This window comes from Ursus arctos, unplaced genomic scaffold, assembly GCF_023065955.2.
Source record: "Ursus arctos isolate Adak ecotype North America unplaced genomic scaffold, UrsArc2.0 scaffold_32, whole genome shotgun sequence".
In the NCBI taxonomy this organism is placed as follows: Eukaryota; Metazoa; Chordata; class Mammalia; order Carnivora; family Ursidae; genus Ursus; species Ursus arctos.
The window spans coordinates 20,284,008-20,304,497 of record NW_026623008.1 but is presented as its reverse complement, the minus strand read 5'-3'; the positions used below and the strand labels follow the sequence as shown (position 1 = coordinate 20,304,497).

Genomic DNA, 20,490 nt, shown 5'->3' with positions numbered 1-20,490 from the left:
TGCCAGGCTCAATCTCACAATCCCGAGATCATAACCTGAGCCAAAATTGAGAGTCAGACGCTTAACTGACTGAGCCCCCCAGGCTCCCCAACACCAAGTTGTTTTTAAAGGGTGATTTCTCCTCAGTCTTGTTATGGATTTCTCTAGTAACCTGGAGAGGGAAAAGGAAGAATTCATCTTGACAAAAGTAAACCTTAAGAGATGAAATCATTAACACGAACACAAATGTACACAAAAGGGACACCTTGGTAGCTCCACAGGTTAAATGTCTCCCTTTGGCACAGGTCATGATCCCAGGGTCCTAGGATCAAGTCCCACATCAGGCTCCTTGCTCAGCAGGAAGCCTGCTTTTCCCTCTGTCCTTCCGCTCCCCCTGATTGTGCTCTTTCTCTCTGACACATAAATAAATAAAATCTTCCCAAAAATTTAAAAGAGAGAGAGTATGACCACCGGGCTATGGAAAAAAAAAAAAGACAAAACAAAACAAAAAACCACACACACAAAAGGCGAATGCCCACTATTTTAGTGCTGATTGAGAACTCTGCTCAACATATTGGATCATGGAGCTCTTGAAAAGATGTGAAAAAAAAAATCTTATTTTGATGTTTTGCATTGTGCAGTATTTTAATTAGGACATTTTCATTTCATTTATATTCTTTTGTGTTTTTTTCTCCTTTGCTCTTTGAAAACTTTTTATTATTATTAAAACCTCAAACAAACATATACATAGGGCTACCAGCACTCCCACCCTGGATACCAGGTAGGTTCAGCCTTGGCAGGCCTATATAAGAAAATTGTTACACATCCTTGTCAACTCCCAGGGGTATCTTTAGCAGGGAACAGAGGAAACCCTGACTCTGAAGGTGTGATCACAAGTAGAAGATCTCCCTAGGAGCTGATGCAAACATGACGATACAAATCCCTATGGAAAAGAGAGGTCAATGTGGGCTGCAGTTTCTTACCACCTCTTTGGTCACACCCTTTATATCTGCCATGCCATCATTTCCTTTATTTTTTTATTTATTAAAGATTTTATTTATTTATTTGACACAGAGAGAGAGAACAGAAGAGGGAGAAGCAGGCTCCCCACTGAGCAGAGAGCCCCCCATGGGGCTTGATCCCAGGACCCTGAGATCATGACCTGAGGTGAAGGCCCTTAACCCACTGAGCACCCCATTTCCCTTATTTTTAAATGTATGATCTCCTCAGCTGAATTTATAACTAGTTGAACCCCAAATGAACCCAATTGCCCCAAGTGAAAATCCACATCTTTAATTTCCCAGAATACTCTTAATTTCAAACATCTCATCTTATATATCATAAATATGCTCTTATTTGTTAGACTGTGTAAATTTTAATCACCTTATGCTTAATATAACAATGTCCTCATGGTATGCTTCACGTTTCTGTCCTTGGCTGTATCTTATTAATTCATCAGTGATGATCTGGAGGCTTACAGAATTTACATAGGGAAGAGGTGGCAAACAGGCAAGGTCTGACTCACATACCTTTTCTCTGGCCCACATGGTGTTTTTAAAATTTTAAATTTACCTAAAAACACTTAAAATTCAGAAATTTTTACACAAAATCAAAATTTCTGGCATCTGCTAAAAATATATAGATGACAATATTGGACCCATAATCGTTTTCAGTTGCTATTTACCATCATATTTGTGTGGTGGTTTTTCTCACTGTGGAGAAAAAAGTAAATAAAATAAAATAAAATAAAATAAAATAAAATAAAAATCCCTCTATTATCCAGCCCACTATATTTACAATTTTCCTGCCTGACCCCAGTTGTCAACTTGAGTTTGTGCCCCAGTTCCAGGACGTTCAAGAAGGTACAGTAACTACACTGGTTGATGAAATCAGACTTTCTGGGCTTGAATACAGACTTCCACACTTAGCCTCTCTTTGCTTAGGCTGCCTCCTTTGTAAAACTGAGACAGCAACGGTATTCACCGACCTCACCGGATTGAGTTACTAAATGTATTTAAGACAGTGCCTGCAGTTTAGAAAAATAAAATGGCCCGGGAACCCAGGATCCACATCTATCTTATTTACTGTTGAATCCCAGTGGCCAGCACAGAACTTGGAGCAAAAGAGGCAGCAATAAAAACTTTTCATCAAAATAAGTGAGGTGTGAGGGAGCCTAACAATCTAACGATATTTAGAGGAAGATGCTGACAGACGTGTTCTCTCCACAGGAGGGGCAGAACAATGTTATGTGAGGAACAGTTTGAACAATTGAGGATGCGGAACCGGGGATGCGCAACCGTATTAGACTGGGCAGAGGAGGTGGACAGGGGCGGGGTGCCACCCTCAAGACCTTTTGAAAGTATGTCTTGGGTAAGAGGATGTGTGCTCCTTACAGCCTCGCTGGGGGAAATCAGGACCAGGGAATGCGGATAGAAGAAGAGAACCTGGCTTTTTTTGGAAAGGAACTATTAATCTTACGACGTGCGGTGAAGACTGCATGGTGAGGCCCCGGGTGCGCAAGCGCCGCACGATGGCGAGGCGAAGTCGCCGAAGCAAGAATCCTACTGTAGCTGTGTACATTAAGGCGTCGTCTGATTGGTGAGACTTTGGCGGGAACAGGAGGACGCCAAACAAAGGAAGTGATGTAAGGTGTCGCTCACTGAGGGGGGTGGGATTATACAGCCTGAGATTCGGAAGTATCATTTTGATTGGTTATTTTCTTGAGACACGGCCCAATCAACCGCTCGCCGCTCTTTGCTTCCGCTTGCGCGGCTTGTTTTGCCCTTAGTAAAAATGGCCGCAGAGCCTTCCAACCCTATCGGAAGCCGAGTGCGCGTTTTCATAAGCAAGGCCCGAGAAGACAGGAAAAAGCGTAGAGTTCGTGAGCATTGATTGGCTGAAGCAGGAAGCGTTCTGGACGCTGATTGGCTCCGTCCTTCGCGCGAAGGAGTTTGTGGCACCAGAGAAAAGTAGATTTAGCACTGCGGCCGCACCGGGGTTCTGAGGAGTTACACGAACCCACCAGTCGGGCGTCTCCTGGCCCTCTTTTCTGAGGGAAGTAGGGACAAAGATGTGGTTCGGTATGGATGAGAGTGGAAAGGAGGATTTAGCAAGAGGGCGGGGGTCGGAGAAGCATGTGGCGGTGGGAGTGGGGGAGGGACGGGGTGGAGAAGGGGCGGGGGCCGGGGCTAGTGGTGGGGGGGGAAGATTAGGGCGATGCTGGGAGTGGTTGGCCGTGGGATGAAGTCTGAGGGGGCCTGTGGCTTGTTCAGAGGCTTGGAAAGCAGCCCAGGCATTGATACTGTTGTTTAAAACCAGGTGGATCTGAAAGCTACAGCAGCTCCTCCTTTGGCGGAGCGGGCGGCTACACGCAGTCCCCCGGGGGCTTTGGATCGCCGACACCTTCGCAGGCTGAAAAGAAATCAGTAGGTTGAAAGAGTATTTTGTTTTATTTCATTCTGTCCTGAAGTTCCTAACTCGTCCCTGAGAGAAAATTTATGCGACCAAAGATGTCAGACATGAACTGGTTGGATAATTACCAAGTATTGCCTTACCAAATCTTAGAATTAAGTGCTGTAAGTTAAAAAAAAAAAAAAGAAAAAAGAAATTTCTCCTACTTTCACTTCCACCGTTGAATTAGATTTATTTTGAAATTTACCAATATAGCTAATGAGTCAGCCTTGTGGAAAAACTGGACTTGTGTTACTAGCCTATTTTGCATTCTTCATGTATTCGAAATCTTTTTTTTTTAATTAAATGTAATGAGGTTATAAAAAGCAGTGGAAAGAGAATGGTCTTCGAAGTCAGGTAGATCTGTGTTCTGCCATTGCTCTGACACACAGGGTTTTGTTGGACAAATTTCTTAACATCGGGAATCAAATGGGATTACTACTAAATGGGATTAATAATGCAGACCTCACAAGGTTGTTGTGAGACTTAATATTCTGATATATAGTATATATAAAGTGCCTGCCCTGTAGTCACTTTCAATAAATGGTCCCAGATTTGTTTTTTAAGTTTTTATTTATTTAAGTAATCTCTACACCCAGCGTGGGGCACAAACTCAGAACCCCGAGATCGAGTCACACACTTTTCTGACTGAGCCAGCCAGGCACCGCTCTTCCCAGATATTTTTGTTAAAAAGAACACGAGTGTTGGAGCCAGGATAGATAGTGTCCGGAATCGACTTTTAACTGGCAGTATCTTTAGTGCAACAAACTTGAACCTTATGGCCCTTGGTTTTTCTCATCTGATAATGGTACTAGTACTACTTATATCAAAGGGTGGTTCTGAGAATTGATAAATAAGGTAATGTAATGTATAGGAAAGCAATCTGTAAAAAGCTATCCAATACTTGTTATTCAGTCTTTCAGAAATGAGTTTGCATTTAACAACCGCTGTTGATTTCATCCTTTAAATACAAGGTTGATTTGGCTACTCGTTAGGTGTCATTCAGATGTGGAGTTAAGATTCAGTATTAGCGGGTTCTGTATTTTTTGTACAGGTTGATAAGCTTTTACCTAAACTGTGAATTCAGGGTGTGTGTTAGTGGGAAAGAATTCATTGATAATTCCTATACATTTGGACATTGCTTTATACTTTTCATACAAATTATTACATATAATCCCATAAGGTATTTATTGTTTACTCCATTGTACAACAGAGGGTCTGGGAGGTGAAGGGACTGCCTAAGCTTGTATAGCTAGTAAGTAAGTGGAACTAGACGTGCGCACAGGATGCTGAGCAAATCCAAAATCTGGTGAGCAGCTTCTCTATTGCAGTTTTCTTTTTTCCAGGAAGACCAGAGGGGACTCTAGTACTCTTCGTCTTCCTGGAGGTTGTGAAGGAAAAAACAATAGATCATTGGTTTTCATCTTTTCTAAGCTTAACTGTTTTCATTATTCCAGTCGATAGAATTTTTCTCTCGGGATCCCTAGCTTGGGCACTGTATTGACACAGGTTTTTAGAGAATGATGATGGTTATAAGCTGGAGACTCAACCCAGATCTTTTTGTTTTTAAATCTAGCACCTTTTCCACAGTAAATTAGATAAACACCCTATCTAAAAGGCCTTCCTATCTACTGTAAACCTGTTACATTTTATTGAACCATGTGAAATTTTCAATACGGACAGCTTTTTACCCATAGAAATGATGGTTTCATAGAATACTGTCTGAGTAACCTCTGATTCATAGTCAGCTAGAAAATAATTTTTTTTTAAAGATTTTATTTATTTATTCGACAGAGAGAGAGACAGCCAGCGAGAGAGGGAACACAAGCAGGGGGAGCAGGAGAGGAAGAAGCAGGCTCATAGCGGAGGAGCCTGATGTGGGGCTCGATCCCATAACGCCAGGATCACGCCCTGAGCCGAAGGCAGACGCTTAACCGCTGTGCCACCCAGGCGCCCCTAGAAAATAATTTTTTAAGAATTAAATATACTTATGCTGGCACACTCTGTGAATCTCTTTGGAACAAACCAGGAACTCTTGTAATCGTAATAGGTGCTCGTTAAAAAAAAACAAGAAATATCTGTGATTTGCTATGAACTTGAAGGTATTGCTAACACCTCAGTCATTACCCATGTATAACTTTTTACCTGAGGAATAATAATATTTGTTGAATACATACTACATATAGAAGCCGGCATTAGCACTTTTATATACATTATATGTTTTGTTTATAATTTGGAAGGTGGATATCCTCATTTGACAAAAGAGGTGGTGGCATGTCCAGGGCTATGGAGCTGGGATTGAACACAGGTCTATAGGACTGTGTGGCACCAAAGCCTGTGTTCTTGTTCCTATTCCTAACAGTGGTTCTTAGTTTTCTTATGCTGAAAATACAATGAAGGTCTCACCTTTGATAGGTGGAAACAGAATATATCATAGTGAGAGCTTAAAACATGGGACCTCAGCAAATTTAAATCTATAAATACCAATATCACATGTAACTTCACCTATACGATTCCATAAGGTAAAATTGAAAAGCGTTGTTGATTCCTCACATCCTTAGTAAAAGCTATTGCAGATCTAAACGGTGAGGAACCCTAGTTGACAAAATAACGTTTGCTGACATTTTTTGAGTCCTGACAATGTGCCAGGTATTAGTCTAGGTACTTCACCATATACTTAGTTTTCACGATTTTATCATTCCTCATTTTACAGATAAGAAAACTAAGATACAAATTAGTTGAAAAACATGACCAAGAACACACTGCTCCTGAGTGATAGAGCCATAATCTTAACCCTCAGGCTTGATTGCCGCCTTTCGTGATGTGTGCTGGTAGTTGGCAGGGCTTACTTTTTACCATCCTGGCAATACTCACCATTCAAAATCAGGCTTCAGCAGAAGGAAATGTTGCTAGTATCATGGACCTTCAGGACAAAGCCGCAACTGCTAAATCCACGAGTGCCAAGAGTCTATTATGTTCTGTCTTACATGCAGAATAGCTATTGGGTTGTTGACTTCTGACAGGAGGAACTCTAATCTTTAATCCACCATGCATTTTCTTCCTTGTGCTTATTTCCTAAATGAGTTTGTGAGAGTGCATTTTTACCCTTAGCTTGTAATGCCCATCCCTTACTGGTTTTTTTTTTTTTACTGTCGACGTTTTCATACTTCAAGGTAGAGCCCGAATGCTACCTCTTGAAAGTGCCAGTATGTTTTTCTGGGATCCCACGTAGTGCATCTCATTCTATAGTATAACAAGGCCAGGTTTGTTATTTACATTTGTGCTTCCATTAGGTAGGAGTGTGTTGAGGGCAAATCCTATTCCGTTTTTCCTATCTTTATGCCATGAGACAAGCCCTGGCCAGTGGTAGGTGACAATAAGAGTTTACACCATTGTTAGGCTGCTTTGGAATAGGATTTCAGTGTCCTTGTTAGACATTCTTCTGCCCAACACGTCATGTCGTTTCCCTTTAAGATGTCCAGTGTGGCCAAGCCCTTATCCCATTTTCCCCCAGGACTTCCATCTGATTGTCAGAGCATCTGTCCTTAAGAAAGCTATACCTCGAACTTCTGTTATATTTCATCATGAGAGTTAGAGCAGCTCCAAAGTTCTGTCTCTGCTGGCCATTTCTCAAACCCTTCCCAAATACCATCTCATGTCATTGGTGACCTGAACAGCCAGCTCCAGCTTGTCCTTGTCCTAAAACTGGAGTTTAAGTTTTGTTCCGGAAGAGGTCATCCTTCCTAATGTTGTCTCCACTCTGGCCTGCTCGCTTTAATGAATCCATAGTGCCACACACACTTACCCATTGATCAGGAGCTTTGGAGTCAGACACACCTAGTTTGAATTCTAAAATGGTATCTCTTAGCTCTCCGATCTTGGTTTCCATCTCTGTGAAGCAAGGGTGATGAGGTTCATTCTGAAGTTTCAATATTATGATGTATGTAAAGTGCTTGGCACATGAAAGGTGTTAATGGGTGGTAATTATTATTTTCTTAATTGAATTTAAACATTTTCTTTTCAGAGAGCCCGAGCCCAGCACATCGTACCCTGTACCATATCTCAGCTGCTTTCTGCCACTCTGGTTGATGAAATGTTCAAAATTGGGAACGTTGAGATTTCACAGGTAAGTAAAATAGTTTGTGGAAGAGTCCTTTCATCATGTGAAGAATGAAACAAAAGTTATTTATTTAAAAATACATAAATGTTGTTTTGGTTTCCGGGAAAACCAAACTTTTCTTTCTTTCTGATCTAGGTCACTGTCGTGGGTATAATCAGACATGCAGAGAAGGCCCCAACCAACATCGTGTACAAACTAGATGACATGACCGCCGCACCCATGGATGTCCGTCAGTGGGTTGACACAGATGTAAGCAGTTATTTTTGAATTAGGGCGGGGTGACTTTGGGACTCTGGAGATGTTGGACTTTTTTAGTCTTTTGAATTTCTTAGTATAAGTATAATTTATAAGTAAGACATCAAAGGCAGAAACCCTGAAATGAAAGGTTAATACATTTGAATTCATGAAAGTTTAAAATGTTCCAAACTTCACAATACTATAAGCAAAGTTAGAAGGCAAGTGAAAGGAGACGCTAGAACGTAAACTCTGTGAAAACAGAGATATTTTATTTATTTATTCATTTTTTTAGAGAAGGAAGGGGTGGTGGGACAGAGGTAGAGGGAGAGAGAGATGGTGGGACAGAGGTAGAGGGAGAGAGAGAATCTTAAGCAGGCTCCACACAGGGCTCAATCTCACAACCCTGAGATCATGACATGAGCCTAGATCAAGAGTGAGATATTTAACCAACCGAGCCACCCAGGCACCCCACCATTTTTAATTTATTAAATTAGCATAGAAAAAAAAAGAATGACAGTGTCCACTTCTGTTAAGAGTAGTAGCTAACACAGTGACTCTAGCACTTAGTAGGCATTTAACTAAATATTTGTTGACTGATTTGTCATTATTTGTCAAGGAAAATGGATACCATCCTACCTTGATGATTTGAGTATAATTATAACCTACCTCAAAAACCAGCTGGTGATCAGAATCCTCCATCATGAAAATGTTGAGGTAGCACTCCACTGCTAGAGGTTTACATTAAGGAAATCATTAAAGATGTGTGCAAAGATTCCGTTGTAAGAGTGTTGATCATAGCATTGTTTATAATAATGAGAAATTAAACACAGTTTCAGGGAAGCCTGGGTGGCTCAATTGGTTAAGTGTCCGACTCTCATTTTATGCTCAGATCATGATCTGAGGGTTGTAAGATCGAGCCCTGATTCGGGCTCTGCGCTCAGTGGGGAGTCTGCGTCCTTTTTCCTCTACCCTTGCCCCTCCCCCATTTGTGTGCACTCTCTCTCAAATAAAAAAAAAACAATTTCAGGGCTCCTGGGTGGCTAAGTTGGTTAAGAGTCTGCCTTCGGCTCAGGTCATGATCCTGGAGTCCCGGGATTGAGCCCCAGGATTGAGCCCTGCATCGGGGGCCCTGCTCAGTGGGGAGCCTGCTTCTCCCTCTCCAGCTCCCCCTACTTGTGCTCGCTCCCTCTCTCTGTCACTCTTTCTCACTGTCAAATAAATAAATAAAATCTTAAAAAAAAAAAAAGAATTATTAAGAAAAAAATGTCAAAATGCAGGCAATAGGGCACTATTAAACCATGGTATATTTATGATATATGACAGGTGATATAGAGATTTATATATACTGTCACAAAGTGTTTACCATAAACTTGAGAGGAAAAGAGCGTGTTACAAGATGGTATATATGGTATGACCCCATTTTTGCAAAGCAACATGTATGTGAGTATCTCTGTAAACCTAGAGAAAATAAACTAAAAGGAAATCTGTACTTTTTATCCTTTTTATTTTTAATTGGGTAAAAGACCTTTTGGTTTTTTATCCTTTAAAAATACATTCATCATAGAAAACTTGGATCATAAACGCTTTGTATACTATTTTCACTAAAGAAAGCACAAGGTGTGGGACGCCTGGGTGGCTCGGTTGGTTAAGCGTCTGCCTTAGGCCCAGGTCATGATCCCAGGGTGCTGGGATCTAGTCCCGCATAGGGCTCCCTGCTCAGCAGGGAGTCTACTTCTCCCTCTCCCTCTGCCACTCCCACTTCTTGTGCTCTCTCTGTCTCTGACAAATAAATAAAATCTTTTTAAAAAAAAAAAAAAAAAGCACAAGTTGTCTATGGAGAAATAACTTGGTAGTTTTGCATCCTTTAATTTTGCTTCTTGGAAAAATACAGGATAATTCATTCAACAATTATTGGAGTACCGATTTTGAACCAGACTGTGCTTGGTCCCATGAATACAAAGAATGAGAAAGACACAGTCCTTGCCATCAAGTGGGGTGGTAAATACTAGAAGCCTTATACTACATGGGCAAACAAAATGTACCATGCTTACTTACAAAACATTTAAAAGTCACCTGAAATCCCACATTCCAGAGAGGACAATTGCTCTAACAGGTTTTGGTAAATATCTTTTCAGACAATTTTGTCTGTATACAATCTGTACATACAGATGTATACAGTCTTGCTGATGATGGTATACAATTGCTCTGTAAAATGCTCTCCTCGCTGAAAGAACTTTATTGTGGAACTGATTTCTTAATGTCAGTAAACAGAGATTTGCACCATCAGTTTTAGCAACTGCCTAGTCATCATAAGGGCACAGCACCCCTTAACGGTATCTCCAGTCAGGGAACATTCAGGTTGCTTCCAACCATTTGCTATAATAGACAGTGAGTGTCTTTGTGTCTGTCTCTTCATGATGAGATAATCTCCTTAAGATGAGTTCCTCAAAGTAGGTTTTCTAGTTTTAAATATATATTTTACATTTTTTATCTTTTTTCTAAACTTGCATTTACATTTTTACATATTTATTGCCTTCCGTAAAGGTGCCAGTTTCCACTTAATTAGTGCATGAGCGTGCCCAGTTCTCCACACCCTTTCTAACAGTGGGTTTTATGAATCAGACATTTTTATGGGTTTTTTTTTTTTTTTAAGATTTTATTTATTTATTTGACACGGAGAGAGAGAGAGCATGCAAGCAAGGGGAGCTGGAGAGGGAGAAGCAGGCTCCCCACTGAGCAGGGCGCCTGATGCGGGGCTTGATCCCAGGACCCTGAGCCTTAACTGACTGAGCCACCCAGGTGCCCCTGAATCAGACATTTTTGGATGCTAGTTCAAAAAAATACAGTTTTATCAGTGAGAAGTTTCTCATTTTTGAAGTTGTTTTTCTTTGGTTTGGACGAGATTGAAATTTTCTTAAAACTGTATTTAATGTTAATTTGTGGGTTTTTTTGTAAATTGTCTCTTTAAGCCCTTTGATTCCTTGCCCCCAGGAATGTTTGTTTATTTTTGTTTCTAGAAGCTTGAAAAATAGCAACCTCTCATCATAATTACACAGTTTCTCTAGTTATCTTTTAACTTTGTAAAGTTTCTCCTGGTCTCAGATTATTTTTCAAATGTTCATGTGTCCTTTCTTCTTTTTTCTTTTTTTAAATAATTAAGTCTGACCTATTGGAATATAGATATATATAGATAAATAGTTTTTTTGTTTTTTGTTTTTTGTTTTTTTTTTAGAGAGGGAGTCGGGGTAGGATCAGAGGGAGAGAGAGAGAGAGAATCCCAGGCAGGCTTCATGCACAGTGCGGAGCCTGAGGCAGGGCTGGATCCCATAACCCTGAGATCATGACCTGAGCTGAAATTAAGAGTTGGATGCTTAACCGACTGAGCCACCCAGGTGCCCTGTAATATACTTTAATAAAAGAAGGGAAATACAGATCTTTTTTTTTTTTAATGATTTTTTATTATATTATGTTAGTCACCATACAGTACATCCCTGGTTTCCGATGTGGGAAATACAGATCTAGCTTTACTTTTTCTAAGTTGTTTTACAATGTCCTATATTGAAATACGAAGTTTTATCTGTATAGATTCAGCTGTGTAAAATAATAGGGAGGATGAAATGCAAAAACAAGTTGATCTCCAGATGATGAGACTTGGGGTATTCTTTTATTTTTAAACAAATATGTTTTATTTTCTAGTTTTTTATACTCACATAAATTTATGTATATATGCATTTTTTTTCTTTTTTTTTTTTAAGATTTTGTTTTTAAGTAATCTCTACACCCAGCATGGGCCTTGAACATACAACCCTGAGATTAAGAGCCACATGCTCTACCAGCTGAGCCAGCCAGGCACCCCTGTACTTAAACATTTTATAATCAGAAAAGAACCTTAAGATTTAGCTTATACATATTTCTTATGAATAGTGTGTACGTAGTTTAGAAAACTCAAAAAGAGGGGCGCCTGGGTGGCACAGCGGTTAAGCGTCTGCCTTCGGCTCAGGGCGTGATCCCGGCGATCCGGGATCGAGCCCCACATCAGGCTTCTCCGCTATGAGCCTGCTTCTTCCTCTCCCACTCCCCCTGCTTGTGTTCCCTCTCTTGCTGGCTGTCTCTGTCAAATAAATAAATAAAATCTTAAAAAAAAAAAAAAAAAAAAGAAAACTCAAAAAGAAATATTAAAATAAATTATAATTATCCTAGTTAACCATCGTTAACATTCTGGTGTGTCTTTTCCTCCACGTGGGAAAGCAGCTTTTTTTCTATGTGTCACAGCTGGTCTTCTCAGACAATAAATAGAAATCCACATTATTAGTTGTGAAGTCTCCCATTATATGAATATGACTGTTGTTGGATATTTAGGTTGTTTTCAGTTTTTTAGTACTTTAAACTATGCCATATGAATATTCCTAAGGCTAAATTTTTTTTAAGTTTTATTTATTTAAGTAATCTCTACACCCAATGTGGGGCTCAAACTCACGACACTGAGATCAAGAGCTACATTTAAAGCTAAATCTTGGGGCATTGGGGTGGCTCAGTCGGTTAAGCGTCTGCCTCAGGCTCAGGTCGTGATCTCAGGGTCCTGGGATTGAGCCCCACATTGGGCTCCCTGCACAGTGGGGAGCCTGCTTCTCCCTCTGCCGCTCCCCCTGCTTGTGTGTGCACACACGCTCTCTCTCTCATCAAATAAATAAAATCTTTAAAAATAAATAAATAAAGCTAAATCTTCATGCATGTTCTTAATTATTTCCTTAAATTCTTAAATGTAGAACTGCTGTGCTGATAAGTGTATCCACCAGAAAGTTGTGTGCCCAACAGCATTGAGCAGGAGTGCATAATTGTTTGCTTTTTTGATAATGTACATAACATAGAACTTTGGAACTGGAGATTATCTTGAGAGGTCTTTTTATTCCAATGCCTGATTTTCTAAAAAGGTAAATTCCAAAAGGTAGGCAAACTAGTTAGTGCCACATGCGGCTCCTTTAGTGCTCTTACTTTATAATGCTCTCTTTCTGTATGTAATTTAGCAATTTTTTTGTTTTGTTTTGTTTTTTAGCGGTTTTAAAGTTTCACCAGCATCCCTAAAACCTTCAAGTGATACGTTTGTATTTATCTTTTAGGATGCCAGCAGTGAAAACACAGTGGTTCCTCCAGAGACATACGTGAAAGTGGCTGGCCATCTGAGATCTTTTCAGGTAAAGTCAGAAAAGAATGATAGTTAAAATATATTTGCATGAAGCAATTTCTGGATTCATGCTTGAGTTTAGGATACTTAAGATTGAACCAAGTCTTTCTGTTAAATGGGAATTAGATTGAAATTACTTCATTATTCTCTTCAAAGAGAAATAATGGGTTTTTAGCTTAATATAAAGCTAACGGAGGGGTGCCCAGCTGGCTCAGTCAGAAGAGCATGCAACTCTTGATCTCTGGGTTGAGTTCAAGCCCCCAGTGGGGAAATCACTTAAAAATAAAATCTTTAAAAAAAGAAAAAAAAAAAAGGACAGCTAGTGGAAGGGTAGAGAAAGAATGGAATCCCTGCCTACAGTTGCCATCCGTGGTGTGCACCAAGGGTAAAAGGGAGGACACTGGATTCGGAGTCAGGAGACTATACTCTGCTTGGTTTGTTAACCTTGGGCAAGTTACTGAACAACTCTGAGCTGGTTTTGTTTTTTTCTCCCATTAATGACTATATTAGGATCAACCTTGAGTTAGAAAATTTTAAGTATATAACACATTTTTTCCATATTGGCAAAATATTATAACCAAGACAAGTGCCACAGTGTTTTAACCTAAAGTTGATTTGAATGTGTTCATCCTTTATTCACATTTTTCTCTTTATTTTATTAGAACAAAAAAAGCCTTGTAGCCTTTAAGATCATGCCTCTGGAGGATATGAATGAGTTCACCACACATATTCTGGAAGTCGTCAATGCACACATGATCCTGAGCAAATCTAACAGCCAGGTGAGCAACTTTACTCTCAGAGTTTTTCCTCTTCTCTGGAAAAACATAGACAGCTTCTGTGCTCTGGCTTCGACTTTCTTGATGTTTTGAAGGTTGAGCCAGAAGAACGGCCTCACTCAGTCCTTAGAACATTTTCTTCATGAGCTTTGCCACGTTATTTTATTTCAAAGGAAGCTCTCGTATTTCTCTCAGAATTACAAGTTCCTCTAACCCCACTGACTTAGAAGGCTGAGGCCTAAGACAACCTTCAAGTGTAGACACATAATTGTAGACTGAGTGCTTGGCTCCAGGATTATATTCAGACAAAAATCCCAATAGGGACAGCATTTTACTGCTTTTCTTCTAACCTGTTGGCTAAATAGGAAAAATTATGCACCATTATTTTGTCCCTGAAGTTATCTTCCCTGCTTCATATGGAAACTTTTCAACATTATTTTCCGCTGTGTAGATTCCATGTGGCCAGTCCGTCTAGGGCCACACAGAGGGTTTGTTCGTTCTTGTATTAGAATGTCCTTAGATTGGGGTGCCTGGCTGGCTCAGTTGGTATGGTAGAGCATGTCACTCTTGATCTTGGGATTGTGAATTCAAGCCCCACATTGGGTGTGGAGCCTACTTTAAAAAAAAAAAAAAAAAAAAGTCCTTAGATGATTCTGGTGCCCAGGTGGAGGATTATTGGTTACAGAGGAGGAGAGGCTAGAAAACTCATGAGCCGCTAAGGATGCCATTGCATACTATTCTGTGCCAAACAATTTGGTAAGCACTGGGGATACAGAGAGAAATCCATTCATTTATTCCTTCCTTTGAGAAATATTTATTGAGCCTGGTATGTTCCAATCATTATTCTAGGCCCTTAGCAGGTTTCAACTAGGGAGTGACATGGTCTGATGTGTCTTTTAAAAAATTCAGCTGGGCTGGCCTGCTGTATGGAATGTAGATTACGAGGCACCAGGAATAGCAACAGAATCCATCTGGGAATGGTAGCAGCAGCTGGGATAAGGAGTGGTTGGATTCTGACGTATTTTGAAGGTAGAGCTGACAGGACTTCTTGGTGGGTTACATATAGGATATAAAGAGGGAGGATTCAAAAATGACTTCTAGGTTTGGGGCTCGAGCAACTAAGTGAAGCTAGCACATTTGGAGGGTAAAATCCAGAGTTCTGTTTGGACTTACCGAGTATGAGGTGCCAGGTAGCTATCCAACTGGAGAGCAGAATGGGTGATTGACTGTGTAGAGGGGGGACCCAAGGGAGAGGTCAGGGCTAGAGGCGGAACTTCGGGAGTCATCATGTAGGTGATATTTAAAGCCTCGGCTGAGAAGAGATAACTGGGGGATTAAGATGTCAAAGACCTGAGCTCTGGGACACACTAACCTTTAGAAGTCTGGAGTAGAACAGGAGTCAGTGGAAGTCAAAAAAGCTGCCAGTAGGGCAGGAAGAAACCAGGCAATGTGATTCTGTAGAATATTCTGAAAAGAGTATTTTAGGAAGGAGGGGGTGGTGATCAATTGCAGAATGCTGCCTTGAAGTCAAGGCAGGTGATGAGAGATGTCTGCTCCTGGATTTGGAAACCTGGATCTTCAAAGGGCAGCTTTGGTAGAGGGTGCGGGAAATGGGTTCAAAAGAACAGCATTGGGTAGAAAGTTTAGGGTGTTTATTTTATAACCATACTTAATGGCATATATGTGTATGTATGACATATTTCATGAAGTGATTTTTAAAGTGAGAATGGGTGGTTAGGGAGTGGAAACTGGGAGTATAGACAGTTATATTGAGGCGTAAATAAAACACCCTTTCCCACAGAGTTTGTGTTTGAGTAGTGCAGATTCAGATCACCTAAGCAGTAAAAGCAGGATAAGTGGCAAGCACAGGGTGTCGTGGAAACACAGAGAAGGGTTTTCTATCCTGACCTGGACATCAAGAAAGACCCCGTGGAGGAGGTGATGCCTAAACCAAGTCCTAAAAGATACGTGAGGTGGGATTACCTGATGCAGGACATGAGACCCTTTCAGCAGAGTTTCTGGGTAAGAAATAGTGTTCAGTTCAGTATTAGTTTATTTACCTCAAAGCAATAGGCATTTAAAGAGCATTTATTGAATGAATGCGCCTCCTGACTGGATGGGATTTCTCCTCACGAGCTTCCACAGTGCTCTTATATCTCTTTTGGGTACTTAACACATTTGATGTTCTAGCATCCTTATTTATTCAGTTCTGTGGAGAAAACACTGAACACGTACTGCACCAGGCGCTGTGAAAATGGAGGGGCTTGAGGTGGAGAGTGCAAGGCGAACAGTGTGATGGCTGCTGCAAGAGGGAATGGGCCAAACGCTGTGAGAGCCAAGAAGGAAGAAAGTGGCTGACTCGGCTTGGGGCATGTTGGAAAGCTCTGCAAAGGCAGTGGCAATTAAGTTGAGCTTTGAAGGATGAGAAGTCAGTGTTTACCAGGCAGGTGAGGGGAGGAACATTCCAGACAGGGAACAACAGGCTCAGGGCAGAGGCATGTTTGTGGTTGGCAAGAAGTCCAGGTGCAGCTGGGGAGTAAAGTGTGCTGAGAAGGAATGGTCAAGAATAAACCAGATTTTGACTTCTAGTTGGGGCAGGTCCTGAATGTCTAGGTTTATATTATTTTCACCGGCAGGGGGAGCCACCTGAAAGCTCTCCAGCAGAGGAGGGACATGATCCGAAGCTGTTAACTTGCAGTAGCAAAGGGGGTGTTGACTGGAGTAGGAGAGACTAGTGAGATGCCGTTGGGAGGCCAGGGTGAGGAGCAGGGACTTGAGCTCCATGAAGCTTGTGTGATAGGCTGTGGTGACACGTTGTGGGAGGTGAGTGAATGGACTCACAGAGGACGGAAGTCTGCAGGACTGGGTTAGCCTTCCTCACTGAGGTGGGATAGAGGAGGGCAGGCAGGTTTGGGGGGGTCCTAATCTTACTTCAGAGTATGTGAGAGAGTGAGGTGGATGTGTTCAGTCCATGGCTGGGAGCAAGAGTTTGTGGCCCAGGAGGAGGTCTGGGTTGGAATCCTGGGGGAGCTATCAGCCTTTGGGAGCTAGTTAGAGAGAAAAGCTGGCGAGGGATACTGAGAAGGTAGAGTTTGAGAGGTAAGTGGAGAACCAGAAGAACATGCCATCAAGAAACCTAGGGAGCAGTGGGTACTTTTCAAGAGGAGTGGGGTCAGCGCGCCTTTCTGAGAGGTAGCGTTAGGACAGAAAGAAACTGTTGGGTATATTGGTTGAAAAGTCATTGGTGACTTCGGTGAGAACAGTTTCAGAAGTACATTCAGGGGCGCCTGGGTGGCACAGCGGTTAAGCGTCTGCCTTCGGCTCAGGGTGTGATCCTGGCGTTATGGGATCGAGCCCCACATCAGGCTCCTCTGCTGGGAGCCTGCTTCTTCCTCTCCCACTCCCCCTGCTGTGTTCCCTCTCTCGCTGGCTGTCTCTATCTCTGTCGAATAAATAAATAAAATCTTAAAAAAAAAAAAAAAGAGTACATTCAGTGAGAGTGCAAATATAGTGGGCTGGGGAGTGACTAAGAGAAAGGAAATGGAAACAGTGATTATAGACTGTTGTTATTAAAAATTTGGTAATAAAAAAAGAACAGAGAGTGATGGGAACTATTTTTTTTCTCCTCGTCATGCTTCATGCCTACATGACAGTAAATGCTTAAGTGGGGGGCAGGGGGTGAAATGGGTGAACACTTACCATGGTGAGCGTCTGGTAATGTATAGAGTTGTTGAATCACTGTTACACAGCTGAAACTAATATATATAACATTGTGTGTCAACTATACTTCAATAATAAAATTTTTTTAATAATAATAAAATCAGGAGCAAGGTAAGAATTCCCAAAAATAAAGAAGTAAATGAGAGAGCGAGTGCATGTTTGAATAATAAAGCACCAAGTATAGGTGTACCATTATAGCAAATGTCCAGGTAATTTTCTTCTCGGTGCTAGTTTTTCTCTGGCTCCCTTCAATAGCACAAAAACAAGAAGGAACTAGGAGGTACTTTTCTCTCTGATATTATGTGCTTCGGAGAACACACTTTATCTTCCTTTGAAATACTCGTTAATGATGATAGTTGTTCCTAACAACGTAAGCAGTTGGTATTGGGAAAACGGCCTAAATTATTTTTGTGAGCTGCTTATTCACAGGCTGTAACACAGTAACAAGGACTGTGTTTAAATTGGTACATTTTCTAATGCTGTGAACTTCTTTCTTAATTCAGCCCCCAGCAGGGAGAGCACCTATCAGCAATCCAGGAATGGGTGAAACAGCTAACTTTGGTGGGAATAGCTCCATGCCAGCAAATGGCCTCACTGTGGCCCAAAACCAGGTAAACACTGAGTGGCTCCAGAAATTTGAGACACGGACAGTTTTACATTTGTTACTTCCTTAAGGATTCTAAGACTGTCGAAGGACCTGACTCGTTTCTTTCTTATCAAGGGACTTGGGTTTACATAAGGGAGTTGACTGGAGTAGTTGTTACAGTCTTTCTCATTTGAATCTTCAGGTGCTGAATTTGATTAAGGCTTGTCCAAGACCTGAAGGATTAAACTTTCAGGATCTCAAGAACCAGCTCCAGCACATGACTGTAGCCTCCATAAAGTGAGTATTTGGTTTTCATCAGCTGGGGCTCCAGAATTGTACCCATTTTACCTCACCAGGCTTTCCTGGTAATGAGAAGTGAATTACCAATAAAAATAAAACCATCAGCTGCCATCTCATTGACAGAAGAGAAATTGTTTGGTCATGCGAAGATAGAAGAAGGACTCACAAAGATGGTGCTACCTGTCACATCACTGATTCACTCATTCATTTAACAAATAGCGATTCCCATTATGTGCAGGGATATAAGTTTGAGCAAAATGGACCAGATAAAATTTGACCTTTTGTGGAATTCAGTTTGGAGGTGTGAGATCCTTAGCTCCGGGTCCTCAGATGCACAGTGCCATTGGTGTTACAGTTTCTACCGTGGAGATGTGCATCTGGCTGTCTGGACCTGAAACCATATCGGTCCTTCCAGCATCCTTCTGATTCCACGTTAGACGAACAGCTTCCTGATTCCAATTTACCAATCAGACAAGCTGAGTATTTCGGTGCTTTTGATAGTTCCTTGTTATTGTAAATCAGTTAATATTCTAGGTTTACATAGAAAAGAAAGGCTCAGGTCTAATTTCATTTCCTGTTTTATAAAATGAAGATATTAATTCATATCTCAAGAGTTCCGGTAATTATGAGGTGCAGAAACACTATCACGTAGTAGTTGCTGTATGAATTATTACTGGTATTAAATTTGTTATCTGTTATTAAAATATCGTTAATAAACATCATTAAATACGTTACACTGATCCTGAGGGTCTTGAAGGGTTTGAAGGTGTCCTCACATTTCTGGAAAAGACCTTTTCTTTACATCCTGCAACTTTACTTCCCAGGGGGTTGGTGGGTGGGTAGGCAGAAGGAACTTTGAAAAATAGCTGTTTATGCGAGGAGTTTTATGTGTAAGCTGGACTGCATTTTTAGATTTTTGTTTCAATTTGTTTGGACTAGCATTTGCGTTAGGCTCTATTTTCTGGGCTTTACACAGTTTAGAAGAGGGGTCCAAGGCAGCTCTAATAGCCATTTTCTCCATGCATTATCTCACCTTTGCAATTTTACTGGCACTTCTCCCTGCAAGAGCCTTCTGTGAGCAAAATGGCTGTGACTTCCTAGCTAAGACAGAAAGTGGAAAGTGAGCAAAACCGATGTTTGGCCATATCCAAAGTCCGTTTCCTTTCTTCTGCGTCAGTTTGAAAATGAGCCTTCTTTTTTTTTTCCTTCCTTTCTTTCTAGGCAAGCTGTGGATTTTCTTAGCAACGAGGGACACATCTATTCCACTGTGGACGATGATCATTTTAAATCCACAGATGCAGACTAACTGGAGCTATCTGAGTACCCGAGACATTTTCCAGGTGGACCTGTTTTCATAATCTGTCGTCTCCAATTGTGCATCTGTTTGGCCAGTTGACTTCTAGGGAGTAGATTTCATCTAGAAAGGGTCTCATTTAACATCCTTCTGAAACTTAACTGCTCTTTTGGCTTTTTGTTTGTTGTTATTTTTGTTTTTTGAAGCTCAGTTTTGGTCAGTTGACAAGAATAAGAATGTAAAGATGGGTGGACTTTCTTAAAGAGGTTATAAATGGGGGCTCCTGAGTGGCTCAGTTAACCGTCTGCCTTCGGCTCAGGTCATGATCCCAGAGTCTTGGGCCCAGCTCAGCGGGGAGTCTGCGTCTCCCTCTGCCCCTCCCCCTGCTTGTGCTGTCTCGCCCGCTCTTTCTCTCTCTCAGATAAATAGATAAAATCTTCAAAAAAAAAAGAAGTTAAAAATTACTTGTTTACAACATCAGGACCGTTGGAAGTGGAAGAAATATGCTTCCCAGAGTTGGGGCGGTGTTACTTAAAGAATACTCAGGAGTCTCTGGTCCTGTTATGTTCCCTGTGGAGAGATGAGCAGGACTAGGGCCTTCAGCAGGGAGCTGGCCAAGAAACCCACTAACCTTTGCCTGGTTTTTATTCCCCCCTTTGGTTGGTTATATGCTATTATTTTCAGAATTGCACTTTCCTTCTCCTTGTCATGACTGCTGCCGAGAGTGTCTTTATGAACATGAAGTTCTAGAGAAGTGGCCTTGTGAGGGCAGAGGGGAGAAAGATACTATTCAGTTTTGTACCAAATAAGTACATTCGTATGTTTAATAAAAGCTCCACTGCAGAA

General features: G+C 41.2%; 1 protein-coding gene across 1 annotated transcript; it reads left to right on the top strand.

Annotated features, from left to right (window-relative positions):
* Positions 1–2,745: 2,745 nt before the first annotated feature.
* RPA2 (replication protein A2) lies at positions 2,746–20,490 on the top strand. The gene is made up of 9 exons (XM_026516908.4): positions 2,746–3,059; positions 3,298–3,404; positions 7,454–7,555; positions 7,685–7,798; positions 12,904–12,978; positions 13,631–13,747; positions 17,968–18,075; positions 18,253–18,347; positions 19,572–20,490. The coding sequence occupies exons 1-9, from the start codon at positions 3,050–3,052 to the stop codon at positions 19,654–19,656; spliced, it is 813 nt and encodes a 270-aa protein (XP_026372693.2). The 5' UTR covers positions 2,746–3,049; the 3' UTR covers positions 19,657–20,490.

Bases quoted from the DNA above. Each gene is read 5' to 3' on its own strand.
- RPA2 (XM_026516908.4), top strand. The intron at 7,799-12,903 runs GTAAGCAGTTAT...TTTATCTTTTAG, and splicing joins GTCAGTGGGTTGACACAGAT to GATGCCAGCAGTGAAAACAC. The intron at 13,748-17,967 runs GTGAGCAACTTT...TTCTTAATTCAG, and splicing joins TGAGCAAATCTAACAGCCAG to CCCCCAGCAGGGAGAGCACC.